The 24,033-nt window shown below is 46.5% G+C and overlaps 1 protein-coding gene across 2 annotated transcripts in view; it reads left to right on the top strand.

Annotated features, from left to right (window-relative positions):
- Positions 1–21,239, top strand: part of LOC147016529 (NTF2-related export protein 2-like) — a 28,105-nt gene extending 6,866 nt beyond the window's left edge. For both annotated transcript variants that reach the window (XM_085845248.1, XM_085845250.1), the window contains exons 2-5: positions 6,778–6,864; positions 7,006–7,074; positions 9,609–9,684; positions 19,022–21,239. In XM_085845248.1, coding sequence (XP_085701374.1) covers positions 6,778–6,864; positions 7,006–7,074; positions 9,609–9,684; positions 19,022–19,176 — 387 coding nt within the window. In that variant the 3' untranslated portion in view covers positions 19,177–21,239. The remainder of the gene's footprint in view (positions 1–6,777; positions 6,865–7,005; positions 7,075–9,608; positions 9,685–19,021) is intronic.
- The last annotated feature ends 2,794 nt before the right edge of the window (positions 21,240–24,033 follow it).

Genomic DNA, 24,033 nt, shown 5'->3' with positions numbered 1-24,033 from the left:
AGGAGAAGAAGCCTCGTCTTGCCTGCTGGCGTTCTCATCTACCTGCGGGTGCTCATCTGGTCCGTTCCCGTGCTGGCTGGCGTCCATTGCATCGTCCCTGGTCCCTGGTGCTTGGTGCTGCGTTGTTGGAGTCCCGCCACCGGACAAGCTCGACCAGACCGCACGAGGCGGGAAGGTACCCTGGCCAGGCTCTACCCAATAAAGACCCGATGGGGTCTAGTTCTTTTTGGTGTGTGTGTGTGTGTGTGTGTGTGTGTGTGTGTGTGTGTGTGTGTGTGTGTGTGTGTGTGTGTGTGTGTGTGTGTGTGTGTGTGGCGCCGTTCTGTAAGTAGAAACTGTCTAAGTGCCCTGTGTTCATTGTACATTACATTTCTTTCTTTGGATAACTCTGCTCTTTGTGTGCTCCCCTCCCCGATTATTGTTATAAATAAACCTCCGTGTTAAATGTTCCAGTTCGTTGTTCGTGTTTTCTTTCATTGGCCGAGCAAGGTGCGTATTGAGAATTAGTGAGGCCGTTTGTGCCGTAAATTGTTCGTTTGGACCGACTGATCTTGGTAATCCCCGCTCTGTTTACACCCGGTCCGGGCTCGGTAAACGGTCCATTTCGCCCGAGGTCCGTCAAGGGTGTGGTTTTCCCAGGTAGTTGGACGACGTGGGTTCTTAGGTATATTGAAATTAGGCAATTAACCCAACCTCACGCCGTCGAAATATTGGCGACCACGGTCCGCTAAGGGACCCTTGACCTTTCGGAGTTGTCCGAGAGTCACAACCCAAATTCCGGGTGTTTGGTGGAAGGCGGCTCTACTGCTCCACCTGGCGGCCGTTCTTCGCCACTGACCCCCGGCCCACAACAATATGACTTCAGAGGAGAGAGAGGATCAGGTGACGGTTTAAAGGACATCCCTCTTCATTCCCCTTCTGCCCCACACCACCTCTCCCTTCTCATTCCCCTTCTGCCCCTGACCTTCTCTCCTTTATCCTCACCTGTCCCCCTCCTCTCCCTTCTCCTCACCCGTCCCCCTCCTCTCCCTTCTCCTCACCCGTCCCCCTCCTCTCCCTTCTCCTCACCCGGCCCCCACCTCCCCCTTCTCCTCACCCGACCCCTTCCTCTCACCTCTCTCTTCTTCTCATCCTCACCACCTCTCCCTTCTTCTCATCCTCACCACCTCTCCCTTCTCATCCTCACCACCTCTCCCTTCTCATCCTCACCACCTCTCCCTTCTTCTCATCCTCACCACTTCTCCCTTCTTCTCATCCTCACCACCTCTCCCTTCTTCTCATCCTCACCACCTCTCCCTTCTTCTCATCCTCACCACCTCTCCCTTCTTCTCATCCTCACCACCTCTCCCTTCTTCTCATCCTCACCACCTCTCCCTTCTTCTCATCCTCACCACCTCTCCCTTCTTCTCATCCTCACCACCTCTCCCTTCTTCTCACCCTCACCACCTCTCCCTTCTTCTCATCCTCACCACCTCTCCCTTCTTCTCATCCTCACCACCTCTCCCTTCTTCTCATCCTCACCACCTCTCCCTTCTTCTCATCCTCACCACCTCTCCCTTCTTCTCATCCTCACCACCTCTCCCTTCTTCTCATCCTCACCACCTCTCCCTTCTTCTCATCCTCACCACCTCTCCCTTCTTCTCATCCTCACCACCTCTCCCTTCTTCTCATCCTCACCACCTCTCCCTTCTTCTCATCCTCACCACCTCTCCCTTCTTCTCATCCTCACCTCTTCCTCCCTCCCCCAAACTCAGTCATGTAGTTCTTGAAGAGCCCTTGTTGTTTTGTTTTGTTTTGTTTACCTTCCTGGAATAACGTTCTGTCTCTGCCTATTGTGTTAACTGACCAATGTACCTGAGAAAAACTCTCTCCCCCTTTGAAACAATGTGAGCAATGATGATTAACTCCTACTACCACTATTGTAACACTGTGGGGCAATGCTTAAGCATCCACTCTGAGTCAGTCAGGTTGGTGGTTTGAACCCTGGCCAAGTCATATCAAAGACTTTAAAAATATTACGTGCTGCTTCCTTGCTTGAGGCTCAGCATTTAAAACGCTGGCTCTTAACCTGGGGGTGGGGGGGGGGTGGACGCGAATCTGGAGAAAAAAGGAGGAATTTCTCTAATTATTTTTGGAATCCTCTTAAGTGTTTTCATAATATCATGATGAACATTAAAAAAACAAAAGTATCGCTTTTAATAATTTTCGTTTTCTGTATTAAAATAAATTTTTAAATTCAACATTTAGTTAAACTTAATATTGAAATTTATATTTTATTTTAATTTTAATATTAATTTTTTTTTTTCACAGACTTGCAGTACCCATTTCAAACTAAATAATTCGCAATGAGTGCAAAAAAGCGGAAGTATCTTGACGAATATATTCGATTTGGATTTGTGTCCCTCCAAAAGGATGACACGGAGGTACCCTAGTGGGTAATATGCTACAAGACTCTGAGCAATGATGGCATGCGGCCCACACGCTTGGAACGCCACTTGAAGACAATGCATCCTGCTCTAGCTGCCCAAACCCAAGGCATTCTTTGAGACAAAAAGGCAGTCCTTGAAGCAAGCTAAGATGGACAGCAGTGGAGCATTTCAGCAACAGCTTTTAAAGGTTGTTGAGACTTCCGATGAGATCGCCATGTTGATTGCAAAGAGCCATAACATCGGAGAGACACTCATAAAACCAAGTGTAGTGCATGCATCAGAGCTCGTTCTGGGGAAGGATCGTCCAAACAAGCTTTCCTAGATCTCTCTATCAAACGATACCGTCACGTGAAGGATCGATGAAATGTCTCAAGATATCAAGTTCTTGACCAAGTGAGAGCTTCTCCTGTATGTGCCATCCAGTTGGATGAAACAACTATTGTATGCTCGTTTTGTGTCAGGCAATAGTGTAAAAGAGGAAATGCTCTTCTGCCATTCCATGGAAAGTTATACAACAGCAACAGATATTTTTTCAAGTGGTATCAAACTTCTTCCAGGAAAATCGACTTTCGTGGGACTCGCTGGTAGGGGTGTGTACTGATGGAACTCCGGCCATGCTTGGCTTGCAATCTGGTTTCATAACACGAGTGAAAGAAAAAAGTCCATCTGCTATAGGTACGCACTGCATCCTTCATCGTGAAGCCTTAGCATCCAGAACTCTACCTGCTGAAATGAGGGATGTTATGACCCTGGCTATCTAGGTAGTCAACTTCATCAAAGCTGGAGCCTTAAACAGTCGTTTGAAGAAACAGCTGTGTGTGGATATGCATTCTGAACATCAAGCCTTGCTTTTCCACACAAACGCACGATGGCTTTCAAAGGGAAACGTGCTTGGACGGATTTATGAATTCCGACAAGAAGTGGCAACATTTCTAGATTCACAGCCAAAAGCAGATCTCCATGACAAGTTCCAGGCTGAAGGATTTTTACTCTCTCTAGCTTACCTGGTGAACATCTTTGAAGTGCTCAATGCCATCAACCTCAAACTCCAAGGGGTGAACATCAACATAATCATGCACCACGACGTCATTCGAGCCTTCATGGCCAAACTCGACCTTTGGAAATGTCGAATTCAGGATGGAAATACAGCCAGTTTTGCTAACTTGGATTCTGCTCTCATTCACAGTTACCTTGATACTGAGATAAAGAAACAAATAATTACTCATCTGACTGAATTGAAAGCAGAATTCATCAGATACTTTCCGGATATAGATGAGAAGCTCGAAGCCTGGAAATTCATTAGGAACCCATTTCAATGTGAAGTAGCTGATATTTCAGACGAAGTGCAAGAGGAGTTTCTTGAGTTAAAGTTCAACTCCTCGGCTGAAGAAGACTTCAAAAAACTGGATCTAGAGACGTCCTGGGTCACGTACCTTCCTGTTTACCCTTTGATCTCACATCAAGCTCTTCGGATTCTGACAATGTTTGGATCAACGTATCTTTGTGAAGCTGCATTTTCCACGCTCGTTGCTGTCAAGACAAAGTGCAGAAACAATCTGAACGTTGAAGGGGACTTGCGTTGTGCTCTCTCTGGCATTCGACCACGCATTCAAGATTTGGTAGCGAAGAAGCAATGTCAAGTATCTCATTAAATGTCATCTCATTAAATATGCTGTATATATTGTTGTGGTTACCAAATTCGCAAACCACCATTCAGGTCCCTTAGGTGAGGTGTCTCGGTAAGTGCATGTGTAGTTAGGCCCAAACCCGTTGTCTAGTGGGAATACATGTCATTTATGCGAGCTGCGACTCTTCAGGATAGCCGTTTTTCTTTTACTATCTTTATTTTGGACCAACCGCCATGATCACAACCACAACATCAACTACCAACCACAACGCCGCTTCACCACAACCGCCACGACCTTCCCGTCACACCTCGCAACCGTAGCATCGCCACCGTTCTTGCCCCGCTGTGGGTACCGGTGTTGGACTCGTGCAGGGCGCACGTTGAACAGCGTGTACAAAATCACGGATTTTGTGCTTCAAAAACGGATCAAAAACGACACACGCCCACTTTTTGCCGTCCAATCGGTGAGCGAGGGGCGAATTGGCCCCGCCCCCAGGGCGATCGATATATGCAAATTTGTGGATCAAAAAGCCTTCACGCCCACTTTTTCTCGGGCCAATGGGGAGCGAGGTGAAAGGTCAAAGAGAGGGGGTCAAAGGCGAAGCTATGGGGGGATAAAAGGACGGTGTTCGTCAGTCAGAAAGAAGAGAACGAGAACGAAGAGGAGAACGAGAACGAGAAGGAGTCGGAACGGAGGGGACGAGTGTGGAAGTCTGGAGCCCGAAGCCTGCAGTGGCTGGAGAAGCTGAAGAGAGTCGGACGAGGGGGTGCTCGCGTCGGTGCCAGGAGCTGCACGCCCGAGGGAGGCCGGCAGCGCGACCTGGCCGAGGTGGAGACGCACACCAGGCATAATAAAGATCCTCTATACCCCGAGCATCAGCAACCCCCTCCTGTTTCCCCCCGCGCTGAGATAGTGCGACCAAGGGGGCCCCGTTCCCACCCCCTGCCAGGCACTGTCCACGAGGCCCGCGGGTTGCGGGGCCATCGCCGCTCCGCGTCTCATCACCAGACGGGTAGGCCCGACCCGGTCTCGGCCTCAGGCCTGCCTCATTCTTGAGGGTATTTCTTTTCCTTGGTTTTGGGTATGTGTTGTCGGCGCCGTCTGTGAAGTAGAATTGTATAAGTGTTGCCGTGTGCTCGGTAGTCGGTATTAGCTCTGCATTGTTTTCGCTTTTATATTTGCTTTTTGTGTAAATGGAAGTGTGTTTTCTTTTTTTTGTGTGCATTTGGTGGAATTGTATTTGTGTGCTTCCCGTGTGCCGCGAATAAATGTGCTTTATTGTTGAACTGTTCTCCCGCTTCGCTTCGTCTTTTCCCCCATTGAACCCTCATCTTGCTTCACGTAAAGGGTTGGTAGTGGGCTGAATACGCCCGATAATTAATCGAACCGTCGAGGTCGACGATAACACCGCTCGGTTATTCTGATAGTACGGAACGGGTCGCTTAAGTGGCCCGTGTCCGAAGTCGACCTGCGGCGAGGTGCGATCGCCCGGTCTACCCTCCGCGTGGGTACTTAGGTAGTTCGAATTTGGCGAGCAACCCTATCCCACGCGGGGGCTGATTGGCTCGATCGCGGTGAGACCGAAAGGTCCACCCGTGACTGGTTCCCGGCGTTACTCCGAGAGGGTCACGACTGGATTGTCCGTCCGGTGGGCGACGTGCCGCGATTCGAGTTACGTGGCCGTTCGCACGCCGGCGGGCGCGAAAACCGCAACAATATATATATATATATATATATATATATATATATATATATATATATATATATATATATATATATATATATATATATATATATATATATGAGTGTTGCTTATACAGAATTATTTGTTCAATAAAAAGACTAAAAACACGCATTTTTTTTTTTCAGTTTTTCCTTTTAATTCAGGAGGGATTTTTAATCATCTGGTTGAAAATGTGAGCAAGGGCCAACTACTAGAGGGGATGTGGTGGTAAGGTTAAGAACCACTGATTTAAAAGGATTGTGCATGGGACAAACAATGCTGGGAAGGCAATTGCAAACACCCAATAGAACACCCTTGTCAGAAATCTGCTTCGGCAGCACTGACGCTTTGTAAAAGAGTATGGCAAATAAAAAAAATCACAATTACTACAACTTCCCGCCATCTTGTCGAGTCGGATGGAGAACGTTTTCTGGTCGAAGTTTTTCACGAGCTGAAGCAGACTTTTGATTGGAAGAGATTTAGACAGGAATTTCGAATTTCCTCAAGGGGAGCCAGGAATAACTCGACTACTCTTCTTCAAAAGAAACGGTGGAATCTTGAATGTCCATGAAACGAAGCTCGTGGATGGGACACTTTGTTCGTGTCTATCTGATGTTCGGCAGCCACGCAGCTGAAACACCAGGACTAGGTGGAACATGTGCTCTGACCCTCGCCATGTTTAATATCTGTACATCGTATGTATCATGTTCAGTTAAGCATGCACACATGCACACATGCACGCACATACACCCCTACCTCTCATGATCCCCCCTCCCGTATCCATATATATCTGTGTGTTGTCTGCTATTGTCCTTATGATTTGTGTATGAATAATACCCTGGTGTTTACCAACATCTTTATCCTCCAGTACGTGATGTGTACATGGGTTTCGGATTGCAAATCGATAAGATGGACAGAGGATCAGTGAGTAGCCTGTGGGATAACGATGAAAATGGAGTGTTTATTTATTTATTTATTTATTTATTTATTTATTTAGGACTTCTCAGGATTGGTTGAACAGTCCTGCTTGGCAGCCGAAGAATTTTGCAAACATTTCTATTACACGTTGGACAAGCGTCGACACGTGAGTTTTTGTAATTTGTGATGATCGTTAAATGGTATCCATTTTGGCTCTTTGCTGATAACGTTTGTGTTGGCTGTCAGATACTTTGGTAAACACGAGCTATTTGCCATGATCGCTTCATCGTCATGTTTCATGTTGTAGCTAATGACTCGACTTTACCAAGAAAGTGCTCTGCTTGTGTGGAATGGGAATGCTGTCACGGGTCTCGAGGTAAGAAGAAATGCCATTGTGTTGATTATTGTTGTTTGTTTATTTTTAAACTGCGAAGTACAGTTCAGCAAGTCATTGATTTACGTTGTGGATGCATTCTTAAAAACTGCGCCGTCATACGAAATGAAGCTACTCGGATACAATTTTCCCATATACATCGTGATATAATATGTGGGTGGGGGAGGGTAGTGTTATAAATAATGGCCGGGCAGGGGGGGGTGGTATTTTGGTCACCTAAACTTAACCTTCATTTAAGTACATATTAGAGCTAAAAGATAAACAAATCGATGCAGAACACGATTGAAATAATGTATGTACACAGATGGGCAATTTAGTCGTGCGGGTTGAGAGTGGAGGCATTACAGGGAGGGATAGGCAGGTGCTGCCATGGCCAGTTGATGATGAAATACTGCTGCTGTGTGACTCAGATGAACACAACAATTTCTCTCCATATGTGAGCTGGGCTGTGCATTTGTTTGAAATTGTTGTGTTGGCATATTTATCCCACAAATTGTCCATGTGTCTGGTGAACCTTGGACATCTCTAATATCCTCAGCTTTAGTTTTTATAATCCTTACTTGTGGCAATTTGCTCCTCCTCTGCTTCTTCAAAGGCCCAAATGAATCGTACTCTTGTGGGGTCAGCCGAGGGAATGTTTCTGGACCAAGTGTTTCTCGAACCAGCTGGCCAGGCCTGACCTTTGACTGGTGGCAGGAACTTGTAATTTGTTAAGGGTGCCGGTGATGACTCGTCCACTCTTCATGATAGACACTGTAAGATCTTAAATCCTGGAAAACGGGTCATCCGGCTTGTCCTTCCGAGAGACGGTGCACGCATTGATGCCCCGCCCTGCACCAGAAATACCAGGGTGACAGTTTATATCTGCGTCAAGATTTAGAACAAGGCGAAGTGGCTCCAAGATGAATGCGCATACCTCTAGGCTGCCCTGCCGGCCCCTTGTACTCTCCTAAATTGCTTCCAGTCCTTTGTGATACTCTCCTGATGGACTAGGTTTTGAGGTTCTCATTCATATAAAATTACTCAACGTTGACTATCCGGTTGTTGCAACTTATTTTTTTGTGTATTTACAGCTGCCTCTCTGTTGGGACCTGAGAGCTTAGACTTAAAGGTCCCATGACACGCAAAAGTACTGAAATTGCATATATATGTCCTCGAGGAGTTTTTCATTGTGATCTCAGATCTGACAATTTTTTTTCACAATACTCATTCTGTAAAATGTAAAATTAAAAAAAACAAACCTCTTCGGGAACGCCCCCAAAAATTCTCCTGAAAGGGGCGTAACCCACATGACGTCAACTGCAGTTTGACAAAGGCTGCACATAAATTACTCGGGTTGGTGGTCTACGTGATTCTATTGGCTTTCTGTGCGTTTCCACATTTGATTGGTCGACTCAATCGCTTCGTTCATTTCTGCTTTTAAAAAATCGAACATTTGGTTTTGAATAATGGATGACATGAACTTTCATTTGTCTGGTAACGACAGTGATTGTGAGAGAAATGAAGGATTTTGGTCTGAATCACATGGAGAATTGTCGGATAACGTAGTCGTGGGAGGTGAAGTTCAGGCAGCTGGAAATGAAATACGGCCTTAGCAGTTCGAGCCTGAAGCAGAACAAGCAGAGGAAACTGGCGATTAAATTCCCGGAGTTAATTATGATCGGGAGGACATCAAAGGAAGACTTGGCAATAACAACTGGTTAGACTAAATCCTATTCGTAATTCAATAATGTAAATTCGACTTGCATACTGCTCGATATCAGAAATATTTTAGTTAGGTGACATGAACAGCACAGCACAGCGGCCACGTTTCTCCGCGGTGATTGAATCACAAGCAAGGCCGGCGCATGTCATCGGCCGTCTCTCTCCGCGCATAAAACGAAGCAACCTCGCTGTCCGGATACGATGAAAACGTGTGTGCAGAACACACCTTGTGACACAATTGTCTAGAGTAGTCTGATAAATCTGACGTTCTGTTGCATTTTTATTTATTTTATTCCTACTGTCGTCATGTAGCACCAGTAGAAAACAATGAAGAAAAGAGAATAATAAAAGAAAGCTACAGCACGTCAGATTTATCGGACTAGTCGGACAGACGACGGATTTATCAGACTAGTCTAGACTCTAGAGATCTCGAGTCAATCCACTCTGTACGAGTTTCTGCATGTGACGTCAACGCTGCGGTTCGCTGAAGTCAACTTTTTTTAGGGGCGGGGCATAGCAAGTTGTGAAAAGCACCAGGAATGATCGAAATATTGGTCTAATAATCCCATTTTGATTTTTTTTTTTTAAAACGGGTGCTTTCTTCACTAGGAAGGTCAAGTTTATATATAAATAACCAGAAAGTTTTGGGTGTCATGGGACCTTTAATGTCTGGATCATCAACCTGTAACAGATTCTTTCATCATCAAATATTACGTGTTGTTAATATTTTAAATATATATTTTCCTCTCCTATTTCAGTCAAGGTTATTGCCAATACTTATGACCTCCAAAATGCTCCATTGTCTTTTCTAGGCTCTTGCAAAGTTCTATGAAGAATTGCCAGCAAGTGACCACCAAGTGACGATGTTGGATTGCCAACCAATAGCAGGTGGGTTGAATTGACGTGTGCCTTTTGCTTGAGAGAAAAATAAAACCTCTGCCCTCCCCCTCCAAAAAAAAATCGAATGGAAAGGTTTGTGGGGGTTCTCATCTAAAATACATATAAATCTCCACCAGTCTCCAGTGTCTGATTGTCTGTCTCTGTCCCTCTATCTGGGGCTTCAAAATCGAATCGCTGCTATTTTGTTTGCTCCGTTTCTCAGGCCTCATCGGCCTCTTTTGTAAAGCTCGTGCTTTCTTACTCTCATGGCTTTATCTTTTCTTTTTCTTTTTTTGTATACCTTGTTTAGGCTCGTATGAGAGCTAACACACAACGCACAGCAAGGGGGGCATGAGCCAAGAGGGGCGGGAGTGGGAAGGACGAAACAGTGGGGAACAGAGACATTAGGAGATCTGTGGATGGGAGAGGGATGGGGTGGGGTGGGGAACCTGGGGTATACAAGATGGACATCTTAACTCTAATTCGATATCTGGTTTCATTTTTAAGCAGTGAAACCGCTTCAGTATTTGGCTATGTCCGTCCGTCCGCCCGTCCGTCCGTCAAAAGCAAAGAAGAAGAAGAACAACCGTGTTTAATTCTAAAGGGTTGTGATAGGTTCTAAAATCTAAAGGGTTTTGTTTCTCGGCTTTACCTTTTTCATAATAAAAACGTCAAACCAAACCGCTTCCTTCTGACACGGGTGCAACTTTTCATCTTTGCTAAGGTGGATTAAGACTCGGTTGCAAAAGAAGCGGGAAGCAAATCTGATGAAAATTGACCATTTCAGACAAAGATGCATTTTAAGTGAAAATAGGCCTATTTTCAATCTCAGGCTTGTCAAGTCCATTCACCGGTGTTTTCTTCGCTCCGTTGTTAGTTTTTAGTTTACAGGCCTCTCGTGTAGATTTGAAGACTGAACAGCACATCTTCCATCATTAAACAAAGGTCCCGTTTTGTGGAAACAAAGGAACATTTTAATTACAGCTCATGCAGAGGAAACGAGGTAATGCATGTTTTGTTCACAGTGATCGTGGCAGCGGTCTATTACACACCGCCCAAATAAGGTACGTTCTCATAATGCAGAGGAAAGAAAATAGTGACGTCTCGAATATAAATAAAAACTTTTGGTTTTTGCCTGAGGTTTTTAAGGCTGAACTGTGTACAAGTACAGGATTTATAAACAAACTGTGTTTCACATGTGCATAGACATGTAATTCACACATTATGTGAAGTAATTATACATTAGAGGTGATGAGAAGCGGGTTGGTCATGAAATGTCGGGAGGCTGGGGATTTGCCTGAGATTTTTTTATTTTTTTGGTTCTTCTTAGAGATTTACTCATTGATCATTGCTGTGTTCTTCAAGGTTGTATGAAATGTTTACGTTCCTGAAGAACGTGATGGGAGTGGAGGGTAGTGTGGAAGAAGAAGAAGAGCGAGGGAAGCGTTGTTTGTCGAATTTTTACTGAAGTGACACAAAATGCATGAGAATCATTTTTCAGGGACTTTTCTGTTTTGAAAACTTTCGGACACGTGAGCTGATGTCATCGGGTACAGTCATGGAGCCAGAGTCAAGGGTGAAAGAACCTTCTCAGGTGCAAACAACAAAGTTCAGGAGCGGTTGGGTATGACTGGGAAGGATGTTTGCCGATGGTGAGGGATTGGGGACACAAGGTTTGGACGCAAGCACAGAATTGAGGCATTCAGCCTTCTCACGAGTAGTCTGCTGTGGTACTATTTGAAGTGAGGGAAGAAATGGCAGGGGAGCATACTCCAGAGACAGACTTGACAAGGTGCCACAAGATTGTAGATGAGGGAGACAAGTTTGAAAGTTCATTCTTGAGGTTGGACAGATGTTGTTTTGTGGCTCTCCTGAGAGTGCATGGTTTTGAATGGAGTGCTTGCTTGAGTGCTTAAAGCCATTTGTTGAGCGCTCTACAAGAAAATTGGTAACTGAATACACCCCAGATTCATAACATGGCGACGATGACAAACATCAAATAAAGTGTGATAGACATGGAAGAAGCACACAAACATCAACAACTGTGTGTTATAAAAGATCCTTTTTTCACACTTTTTACTTCATTTTACATCTTCGTTGAGACTCGGATCATATACTGTTACGGCCCGGGGTTTGGGGCTTGCCACGAGGGGAAGTACTCGAGTTTCTCCCAAATACCCAGTCCTGAGGTCACCGACCACAGATTACTCTCTGGTCCAACAGGCTGTAGTTCTTACACAGCCGTAGCTGCTTGACTGAGACTACCGGCTGAGCATGGTTACCAGTGTTGTGCACCGATAACCAAAAAGTTAACTTCGATAACGATAATCCGATAACCCCAATTTTTAAGTCCGATAACGATAATCCTGTGATTATAATACAAAGTTATCGGAAGTTAACGATAATCCGATAACGATAACTACTTTTTAACAGAAATTCAAAAAAACAAGGAAAAAGCTTCAAAACCCATAGAAAAGGCTTATTTATGCTAAACCCAAGAATAAAATAAGCATTATGCATCTTTTTAGCTGTGTCGCATTGCGAACGCTAGCTCTAAGAGAGCTCCGCGTTGTTCTTCTTGTTCTTCTGGTGAAGACAAAACCTTTATTTATATATTTATATTTTTTTTTCTTCTTTTTTTTTTTTAGCCGCGTCGCATTGCGAACGCTGGCTCTCAGAGAGCTCCGCGTTGTTCTTCTTGACGCTGGTATGTGAGCCAGCGGCCGTCCACCCAGCGAAGACGTCGTCATACATGCTGCTGTCGTCGGAGCTGGTGGTGTTGTCGCCGTTCCGGTCCCTCACGACCCTCAGTGCTCTCTCGACCTCGTCCTCCATGGCGGCCTTGACGGAGACCGTTAGGTTTCTGTCGAACCTGTGCAACCAGTGGAGCTGGAACTTTGGATGGAAGGCAGCTCACAGCTGGCAGTCCCGGTCGTTCAGGTGGTGGTTGAACCGGGTGGCGATGGCTGCTACCAGGACGTCGACCAGTGGCTTGCAGACGGTGAAGCTGTTCCTCATGTTCCTGAGCTTCGTTTTATCGGACTAACATTATCGGACTAAAAAAAATCGAGTTAATGGAAGTTAACTGGTCCGATAACGATAAATGGAAGTTAACTTCCGATAATAGTCCGATTTAAAAAAAGTTAACTTCGATAATTATCTGTTATCGGATTATCGCTTTTGTGCCCAACACTGATGGTTACACATCAATGTTTTTGCGATACCTTTCTATTGGCACGGCAACCTAACTAGAGGCTAGACCTTTGGCATCACACCTGGTGGTCTGCCAAGCGGAACAGATAGGTGCAGCACCTGCTAACAACAGCAAATCAAGTGGGGTATAACGTAGCTATACATGTACACTGTCGGATCGATGAAGGAAAAGACAACCGAGACAGATTGGAAACTAGAAGGGCACTCGGTGGAGCACGTACCTCCACGATGTAATGCCTGATCCATGAGAATTTTTCAGGCCCAATACGTTTTTGAAATATCATGCTATACAGTACTTTGTCGTTTTTGCCCTATCTCTCAATGGTGAAGAATCACTATAAAAATTAAATAATTCTCTTATCCAGATTCAGATTCAGATCTTCACCGAAATCAAATCAATTCATCCTTGCCACACATCCAACATGTCCACCACATTTTGTCCGAATCCATCCACAACTTTTTGAGATATTGTGCTACATATTAGTTTCGCCCTATCTCTCCATGGTGAAGAATCGCTTAAAAATTCTCGTATCTGGATCTGAATCTTCACCAAAATCGAATCAATTCATCGTCACACACCCAACCTGTCCACAAAATTTCATCCAGATCCGTCCACAACTTTTTGAGACATTCTGCACACAAACAAACAGACAGAAAGGGCTGAAAACATAACCTCATTCACCTTCGGTGGCGGAAGTAATTACAGCAAACAATTATTTATTTGCACACACACAAGCAATCATTTAAAAGCGAGTATTTTTAAGCAAGAAAGCAAAAGGCACATAAGAGCAGATTTAACCATACACATATTCTCTCTTATACAATCTTACTTGGCCATGTGTCCCTTGTACATCATACTAAAGAATGGGGGAAGATTGGTAGTAGCGATGAGACATGCAGCCACATCCCTGACCCAGTGGGCGAGTCCTCTCTAGCGTCCCAGATATACCAGCTGCAAGCAACTCCGTTTCTGCTGTGCCCCCTTGTTCAGTAGCTCCCCATAAACCAAACCACATTCTGGGCTTTCCACACTGCCCTCCTCTTCACTATGGACTCTGTCTCTCTGTCTCTCTGTCTCTCTGTCTCTCTGTCTCTCTGTCTCTCTGTCTCTCTGTCTCTCTGTCTCTCTGTCTCTCTGTCTCTCTGTCTCTCTGTCTCTCTGTCTCTCTGTCTCTCTCTCGCTTTCTCTCCCAAGGACGAGGACCAGCTACTTGCATCTTTCTTCTCACAGGGTCTCGCCTTTTACCGTCTCTTCGTTTGTGTCTATCCTCTTCCTTCTTTCTCTCACTCTGAGCTTTTTCTCCCATCTCTGATCGTGTCCTCTTCTCTTCCTCTCTTGAGCTTTCTCCGTCTCGTATGTTGCGATCTTGCCTTCTTCCTTCTCCTCACTCTGCACTCTGAGCTTTCTGCTCCTTTTACGACGAGAACAAGCTCTTATGCAACTGTCCCCTTCCTCTTCATATTGCTTTTCCCCCGTCTCAGCTCGTGCGAGCAGGGTTGCTAGGTCATGATTTGAAAAAACAAACCAACAAAAACTGCCAACCAAAGGTTCAAAAATAGCCGACGACGCTTTACTCTCGGAACCCAATAAAGGACATCAAAATTATCAAATAATCAACACTTACCACATAACCACATGAAAATTTTTTGATTTGTTCTTGAATGTCTTTTTATGTCTTACCTGCACACATATATATTGTTACGAATTTGTGCCTGCCGGCGTGCAATCGGCCGCTTTCCACTAATAGCGACCTCCACTAATAGCGACCGCGTCGCCCACCGGACGGACGATTCAGTCGTGACCCTCCTGGAACTATCGCCAGAAACCAGTCACGGGTGGGGGTTTAACCTCACCACAGCCCAGTCCGCATTCTACCCGCGCGAAATAGGGTCACTCGCCGAATATCGAAATACCTAAGTACTCGCGCGGGTAACCTACTGAGGGGCCGTACCTCGCCGCAGGTCGGCTTGGGACACGAACCACTTAAGTGGTTCGTTCCGTTCTACAGCGATAACCGAGCGGATATTATCACCGACCTCGACGGATCCGATTCTCCTTACCGGGTGTTTAAAACCCAACTAATTATTCCGCGATGCAAGATGGCATTTTCAATGGGGAATAGAAGACGCAACGAACGGGATACATTTCACAAGCAAGGACATTTATTACAACTAAGCACGTATGTACAGCCAGGAAGTCATGCACGTATGTACAAGCAACAAATAGAAAGCGTTACCACCGACTACAATGAGAATGTACATGCACAGTCACTTACACAGGTTTTACTTAACAGACGGCGCCACGACAACATTCATTCAAAAACCCAAAAGAAACACAAGAAAAGACCCCCTCACAGACAAGGGGGTCAGGCTGGACCACTTGGGTCTTTATGACACGGGACCTGGGAGACCGAACGGGTCCCGCGAGACCGTAGCAGGTAACCTGCACCCTCGAGGTGCCTCTGGTCGGCGAGCTCTCTCTGGCACTCTCCTCCACGGACGCGCAGGTTCGCGCCCCACAGTCGGCAGAGCTGCGCCTCCCATCCGCGTCTCCAGTACGTCGCCCGGACTCTCCACCGACCCACGCCTAAGGTGAACGGGTCGCTCCACAGACCCAGAGACCAAGAGACCAAGACAAGACCAGACCAGGAGAAGAGCGCCAACGAAGAGGAGAGCGCCAACGAAGAGGAGGAAGGCTCGCGGCTGTCCGCCTTATATAGCCTGGGGCTCCGCCCTTCGCCCCTCCCCGTTTTGGCTCCGCCTCCCTTCGAGAAGCTTCTCGAAAAGGGGCATTTCTCAACTCCGACCGCCTCACTCCTCGTATCCACCAATCGCGAGCGAGCCGCCTCGCCCTTCTCGTCACACCAGCCTCGGAGAAAAAAAGGCGGTAAAAAACCCACACGTCATCGCAGTTCCTTCCTTGGTCCCTTCACTTGGTGCCCTCGGATGGCTTTCGACGTGGAAAGGGTCGTGGCGTGGTCTGTGGAGGATGGCGTTTGCAAGCTGGCGTAGTGGCGAAGATGGTTTCGTGGTGGTGGTGGTGTTGTGGCGATTGTTGCGTGGTTGGCGTTGTGGCGTAGTTGGTGGTGGTTGTTGTAATGGTGGGCGAGATATGTCGGTTCAAAATAACGATAGAGAAAGAAAAACCTACCTCAAAGGATCACAGCCCTCTAAACAACGGTGGCGAAACCTATCTGAACACTCACTTACCGGGATAACTGATCTGAGGAACCTTTATGGTGTTCTGCGAATTTCCACAGCCGTAACAATTTACATCCATGCGTGTAGTTTAGAATCCACAGCAGAATGAAAAGGCATCATCAGAGGCCAAGGCCCCCAAGTCTTGGAATGTATGAATTTTGTCATCTCCTGCCTGGTTTACACTGTCCATGTAGATATCACTTGTAAACTCTCAAATCATTGCAGGGGTGGGTTCAAATCTGTTGCAGCATATTTGATACCAATTCATGTACGCTTGTACGTGTAAGATGCTTTTGAGCAGCTCTTGGCCCATCTGATTTTTGAGCTCCGTCTTGAGAAGCTTCATCTGAAAGAAGGTTCTCTCGACGGCCGCCTTGCTGAAGGGCAGGCAGATGATTCTCAGAATGAACGATGCAAGTTCGACAAAATCCAACGTGTCAGAGGCGTCTCTGTGTTGAGCAATTTTGCATGAAATGTCCCAACGGAGGTGGCTGAAGAATGATCCCATTGACACACGGAAAGTCTGTTGAATTGTCTCCAAGGCTGCAATGTCTCCTTCATACAGAGATAAGAATGCTTGTGATGATAGCTTTGGATGCTTGCTTGAATCGGGTGAAAGGATTGTTGATGGACCTAACGAGCTAAGTCTTCCAAAAGTCAGGCGTTGTCAGGCAATCTTTGACTGAGTTGAATCAACAGCTCCATGATGTAGTCTCCACATCTTGATTTGATTTCTGCAACCACTTCTTGCGTTACCTGGTCGACTAAGTCAGCTACGGCTAGGTTGAATTGTACGCCGAAGTCCATCGCCGTGACTGGTAAGAGGTTGCGATCATTTGTGACGTCGTACTGTTACGAATCTGGAAGCCATGTGCACACAGACAGCCAGAATCCCCATAGCTTAGTTATTTCGCTAAGTATGTGTTTGTAGTTAGAAGCATTCCTTCTGTCTAATGGGAATTTTGTGTGTGCGCTACAAGTTATATTTTTTGTCAGGTTTATTACATCCACAACAACAACGCTACTGTCCCGCACTCGACCCGGTCGCCCTTGCCCACGTGTTTTTGGCTGAAGGCGTGGGCGGAGCCTCCTTCACCTCAGATCGAGGCTCCGTCCCAAGGCAGGGCATGGACGTTTCCTCCAGCGAATGAGCGAAGGGCGAGCATGACACGCACGCCCAGCCAATCGGGAGGTGACCACGAGTCATCCGACAACCCCTCGTCCAATCAGGAGGCGAGTGGCGAGGAGAAGAGACCCCTCCCACCTCAGTAGAGTAGAGTGGTTGTTCGGACCAGGGTTCGGTAGAGAGGAGATTGTGGCGATTGCTGAGCAGTCTGTCGTCGTGGCTGAGTAGTTGTCGACAAGGGCTCTGCAGACGGTCGTGGTTGTGGTTGGAGCGGTCTGCGGTCGTTTGGAGGGCAAGTCTGGTGACCGAGCAACCAGGGCCGTGGACTTCGGGTCGTGGGTTCGAGTCCCACCGTGGTGGTTCGGGTCGGCGTGACCGCACGAGGCGGGACAGGTACCCCTGCCCGGCTCTACCGATTAAAGACCCACAGGTCCAGTTTCGTGTGTGTGTGTGTGTGTGTGTGTGTGTGTGTGTGTGTGTGTGTGTGTGTGTGTGTGTGTGTGTGTGTGTGTGTGTGTGTGTGTGTGTGTGTGTGTGTGTGTGTGTGTGTGTGTGTGTGTGTGTCCGTGGGCCCAGTCTGTAAGTAGAAATTGTGTAAGTGCTTTCCTTTGCTCATTGTACATTGCCTGCCTTTTATTCATGATAACTCTGCTCTGTGTCCCCCTCCCCGATTATTGTTATGTATAAACCCCAGTTAAATGTACCAGCTCGTTTTCTGTGCTTTCCTTCATTGGCCTAGCAAGGTGCGTATTGAGAAATAGTAAGGCCGTTCGTGCCGTAAATTGTTCATTTGGTCCGGCGTGGCTTTGGTAACTCCCGCTCGATTACGCCGGATCCGAGTCGGTGATAGCGACTCGATTCGGACAAAGTCGGCGGAGGGTGCGGTTTCCCCGGTAGTTGGACGGCGTGAGTACTGAGGTAAATTGGAATTGGACAAGTGGACCCTACCTCACGCCGTCAAAATATTGGCGACCATGGTCCTCGATGTGACCCGTGACCTTTCGGAGTTGTCCGAGAGTCACGACCTAAATTCCGGGTGGTCGGTGGGAGACGACTCCACTGCTCCACCAAGTGGTCGTTCATCGCCACCGAACCCCGGCCCACAACAGTACGTCGTCAGAGCCGTCCAGTTCGGGACAATCTGTCATTTTCTGTGGGCGTAGCGATGCCGATGATGCAATGCCCCTGTTTCCAGCACACTGGTACTTATTTTGCCAACCTCGGAAGGATGACGGGCTGAGTCAACCCTATCTGGTGTCGATTAAACTAACCGGCAGGGATTTGAACTCAACACTTTAGAATCTTAAGCATAGCACTTTATCCCTTTAGCCACCAGGCGTCTGTCATCGTCGATAAGTCTGAATTTCAATTTCAGCTTAAAATGATTTTTGTTTTGGGGAAAAATATAGAATTTGATGAATTATGAACTCGGTACTTGTTTTTTATTATTATTAAAACTTCTATTTTTATTAGTAGTTTTGTCTGATCTTTCAAACTGATCATTGGAAAACCTGTGAGATTCCCTTCACTCATTCATAGTGTTCTGCTCAACTGCTCCTGGTACACTTGACATACATATCCACATGGCCGTGAGGCTGATCGACTGATGTCAGCAATCAGAACTCATTGGTCGATTGAACTCTTATTTTGATGCATGTCATTATCTTCTTTGTGGTATGCCCTGGCCATGATTGTAAGAATTGAACGACTGCATAATGCAACATGTTGCTGACACTCGGATTGTGGTTTATATTCTGTGAAGTGAGAGCTCCTCCATTGTAATTTACCTTTCTCTCCATTTCCTAGAACACGTACGGCCAGGCCATGGAGTCCTGGTTGTGGCAGGAGGTTCAGTCCAGTTTGAAGGGAATCGACGACGTTTGTTCACGCAAACGTTCCTGCTGGCGGCGCAGGAGTCTGTGTGGAAGATTATTGGTGATTGCTTTCGCTTCCAGGATTGACTCGACTCGGCCTGATAGATCTGTAGAGCAGGAACGCTGCAGGTTGCTGGGAAATACGAGACCATCCCATCGATTTGCTCCGATGAAATTTTTGGTTTCGTGAACAAATGTCACTTCATCAGAAGATGGTGTATGTTCAACAGATGCAAGGCTATCAGCTTGATGCACTTCATTATTTTTCTTCTACCGCCGCTCCAAAAACTCCTTTCTCCACCTTTTAATGCAGGACCAAGTGCAAATTTATAAACTACAAGCTGTGGTTAATGTTAAGGGAGTGTTGGAATGTAGCTAATGTACCTGACATTTATCTCTCATATTCATGTGTGTGCTATGGTTTGGGTTGGGAGAAGTAGCCAAAGGGGATATGGAATCTGGAAATCATTCATTTCTCTCTGATTTTATGAAGAACTTCAGGACTTGCACCCATTACATTGTTAAGACGATACACTGAGCCAGCTCAAGTCATGTTTAACAGGTGTTGGAGGGGTTATAATGCACCACGGTTTATTAGTTGTTTATTTTTGTCCTTTATTCATGGGGGATTCAGGAAACTCTTTTCTCTTTGAATTTCCCTCTCGTGCCATTAGGCACATCGTGCTGTCGAGGCAGGTTAATTGGCTGTGGAGCTAATTTTTGTTGTGGGGGAGATGCCAATTCTGGTAAAGTGTTTGATAAATCTATATAAGGAAGAAGTCACGAACTGAAGCACAGTGAACAAGGTTGTGATTTATATATACTAGTGCGGGCCCGTAGGTGCGTGCCGGTAGGTGCGTGCCAGTATGTGCAGCTTCGTTCCTTTGCTCTCGTAAACAACGACTGGATTGGGGCATTGTTTCAATTAGATCGGACCAACCGTATCATAAATGGCCATAACTTGGGAAACACCTGGGAAACACTCAGGTCCCCGCGTCAATTGTGACGTCATAACAAACGAAGAGAAGAAGAATTGTGATGCCCCTCTCTCTCCCCCCCTCTCTCCCCTCACTCTCCCCCCCTAGTCTCGCCCCTCCTCTCTCGCCCCCTCTCTTGAATTGTGATGCCCCCTCTCTCCCTCCCCTCTCTCCCCCTTCTCTCGCCCCTCTCTCCTCGCCGCCCCCTCTCTCGCCACCTCTCTTGAATTGTGACGCCCCTCTCTCCCTCTCTCTTGCCTCCCCTCTCTCGCCCCCTCCTCTCTTGCTCCTCCTCTCTCTCCCTCCCCTCTCTCCCCCCTCCTCTCTCGCCCCTCTCTCTCTGTAAATGTTATCACAAATGGCTGCCAAGCACAACAATTAAAAAAAAAAACAGGTTTCAAACCCTTGGGAAAAAATTTAAATATATAAACATTAATTGTGATGTCATAGCACCATTTCCTGTTATTGGTTGACAGACGTCATTGGTCATTATTGGTTGACAGACAATATATAGGTCGTTATTGGTTGACAGACATTCGTCATTGTATCACGTTATTCTTTTTATTACTGCCAATTATTGTGCTATTATTATTATTATTATTATTAATATGCTGTTATTATTCTGAGATATCTTTGGGAAAAAATGGCATGATAAGGTGGAACGACACTTCAGCTGCAATACATACACCTTTCCAACACTGAAAAAAGCAATAAAATGGCCGTAACTTGGGAACTGCTCGTCCGATTAATATCAAACCTTGAAAAGGCACATCCGCGGGACCCCGGCCATATTCCTGGCAAGTTTCAATCAGATCAGACCGGCGGTCGTCGAGAAATGGCGGTCACACACACACACACACACACACACACACACACACACACACACACACACACACACACATTGCTGGAATTATAGATAGATAATAATAATAACCAGGAATAAATTCCTGCAAAGGTCTAGTCTCTAGTGTGAAAATTCTGACTGCAGGATTCAAACTCAAGCAACTCTTCACACAGTGACAGCCCACTGAGCTATTGAGTTTTTGGGACATCCTCAGAAATTTCTCACACTAACACTGCAAGCTTTATACTGGCCAACATCATGCATCGTATGTGTAGATGTATTGGAGATAAGGCTAATATAGAAATTCAATAAAAGAATATATTCCTGTGTGGCGCTGGTGTGAAAAAAATTCTGACTCAACCGGGGACTTTAACCCAAGGACCGCATCACTTGCACGGTGACAGCCCACATCACTTGCACGGTGACAACCCACTGAGAACGGATCAGGACTAAACAGAACAAAATAAAAAAAAACAGCAGCAGAAAAAGGGGGTGGAGGGGGGGGGGTGTGGACACAATTGATGTAATTGATGTCCATCATCTTGAGGGACAAAATAGAGGGAAACTTGGACAAATAAGAGATGAGGGATAATGGAGGATGTGCAGCGTGGACAAGATGGAATGAAAGACTGGAAATTTGAAAGGAGCTCTGGAGGGGTAACGAGTTGAAAATATTGTTGTGGGAATGATTTTAGGGGTTAATAGAACGATGGTTATTTCTTAGCATTTGTTTAAATAAGTGTGATGTATTATTTGTGTAATAGCTATGTGTTGCATATATGTTCAGTGAGATGTTTGTTTTCCTGACCCTTCTGTTTTTTCCTCGTCGATTGAATTGAAACCTCTGGTTGTACGTTTTTAATGTTCTCATTCTCTGTTTACATGTCTTTACAAAGCTCACATGAGAGCTTTACAGCTCAAGCCATCATAATGTGCAGGTGTGTCGCATCTGCATTGAAATAGCCAGCCATTAGCCTCTCCGCAGGGGCTGATGTACTTGGCCAATCTCCATTGAAGAAGTCTGCAGTCAGCATCACCATGAGAGCTTGCTCGTGATTTATTGGTTGATCTTGCATGCAGTTCCGTTAGTTGGAAAGAGCGGGAGCGATGTGGAGGTTTGTGGCCTGTGACGATGCAGCTTAAGCAGAGAGGCACAGTGGTTGAGGCAGCTGATGCAGAGAGGCACATTTGGGAGGAAGCTGCACTGGACGAGAGCCGTAAAACCGAGAGACAGCGGTTTGGAGGAACAACAGGAGGAAGGAGAGTTCCTGGGTGTCTGAATGTGTGTGGCTGATTGTATCACAGCTGTGAACATTTAAACACCAAAAGCAACAATGGCTTTGAGGAAGCCTTGAGCTGTTCGGGATCTTGAGGAGATTTTACGCCGGATTGTGCAGAGTTCCTGAGAACTCTGCTCCGGGACTCCTGCACAGCTTACCTCCGGGTTTGAAAGTATCCACTTGGCGTCATCGTTACCTTCACCAGAGGAGAGGGATTTATTGGCCGACCTTCAGAAGGATGACGGGCTGAGTCAACCCCCCCCCCCCCATGCTAACTCAGCAGCGAGCGGGGACCGAACTCAGGATCCCAAGGATCCTCAGCCACCGCCGCCTTAACCACTGAGCCACACCAGGCTCATAATTTATTTTAATTTAATCCAATTCTGAATTCAATTGAATGATAAACGTCATGGGTTTGGGTCAGGTGTCCGATCAAAGCGGGACGTCTTGATACCCGGTCATCACTGCCAGTCGTTATAAAGTGGCAGTTCTAGTTATGTCTGTCTCTTATTAATTACTAAACACACCAGTACACAAACACACCACACAAAACAAGTCCTGACGAGGGTCTGCAATCTCTGATTGCTCTTTTCATTGTTTGTACTGTGTTCTTGTCGTGAGTGAACGTGCTCCAAGATAAGAACTGTCAAGAAATTTGCATTGCTTGGGATCACATTGTGGGTAATTTGGGGGAAAATTGTTTTGTTTTTTTTTGCTTTAATAACAACCCATGAACTGTTACTCCTGAAGCCTGGTGTTGGCGCAGTGGTTAGGGCAGCGGCTTGGGATCCAAGAGGTCCTGAGTTCAAGCCCCGTTGGGCCACTGAATTTATACACCAGGGGGTTGACTCAGCCTGTCATCCTTCCGAGGTCGGCGAAATGAGTACCAGTGTACTGGGCCGGTGTATACCCTGGTTAAAATAAGTGTACCATATCCCTGTGTCGTAAGAGGTGACCAGGGTTGCGTCAGGAAGGGCATCCGGCGTAAAACATGTGCCAAATCACGATGTCGATCATACGGATGATCCGCTGTGGCGACCCCTAAGGGGAGCAGCCGAAAGAGGAAGAAGAAGAAGAACTGTTACTCCTGCTTGGCCTCCATTCTTGCCGTCTGAGTGGTTGTTTTCATAATCGGCACCCTTAAGGCGCACAATTGGGTAAAACTAATGTCCGGTGGATCATCGTAACCAGCCGCTCGGTTACACATCTGACTGGCGCACCGTGTGACCACGTAACCCTGGGTCGGCATTCTGCCCTTTCACGAGGTATTGGGACGGAAGGCCCTGGTTTAGTGCAGACTGCCCACGTGATTCCATCATTCCTGGACCGGTTGTGTGGCTATATCAATATCATGACTTGTGATGGTGGTGAACAGCTGTCTTGAAGACTATGAGGGTGAAGATAACTTAGACTGTAGAGGTTGGTTCCAGAGGTGGGGAAAAATAGGAACGAATGAGTGGAGAGTAGCAGTGATTCTGGATTTGGGGAGTATCATCGAAAGGGGGTTGATGGTGGACCGCATGAACCCTGCAGAAACCTCGGGGGAGGTGGGCAAAGCACACAAAGAGGGGAGGATGCCAGACCAGAAGGGAGATGGCAGAAGACAGGCCAACGATCTGTCTGCGATGGGAAGGCGATAGGCTACGAGACGGATTGATCCCAGGAGATTCTGGTGATCTTGAACACTTTGGTCTCCATGGCGTGAAGCTGTGCGAGGCAGGGCAGGGGTGCCATCCCAAAGGGGGAGAGAAGTACTCCATCAAGCTGTAGATGACGGCCTTTTGGATAAAAGTTCAGGTGTGCCAAGGTAGGACTTCCCTTGACGGCTGCTTTTGGTGGCCAA

This window comes from Eptatretus burgeri, chromosome 11 (genome assembly GCF_056783735.1).
Source record: "Eptatretus burgeri isolate ZD-2024b chromosome 11, Ebu_testis_v1, whole genome shotgun sequence".
Taxonomy (NCBI): Eukaryota; Metazoa; Chordata; class Myxini; order Myxiniformes; family Myxinidae; genus Eptatretus; species Eptatretus burgeri.
Note: the sequence above shows the minus strand (reverse complement) of the source record. Positions and strands in the feature narration are given on the sequence as shown.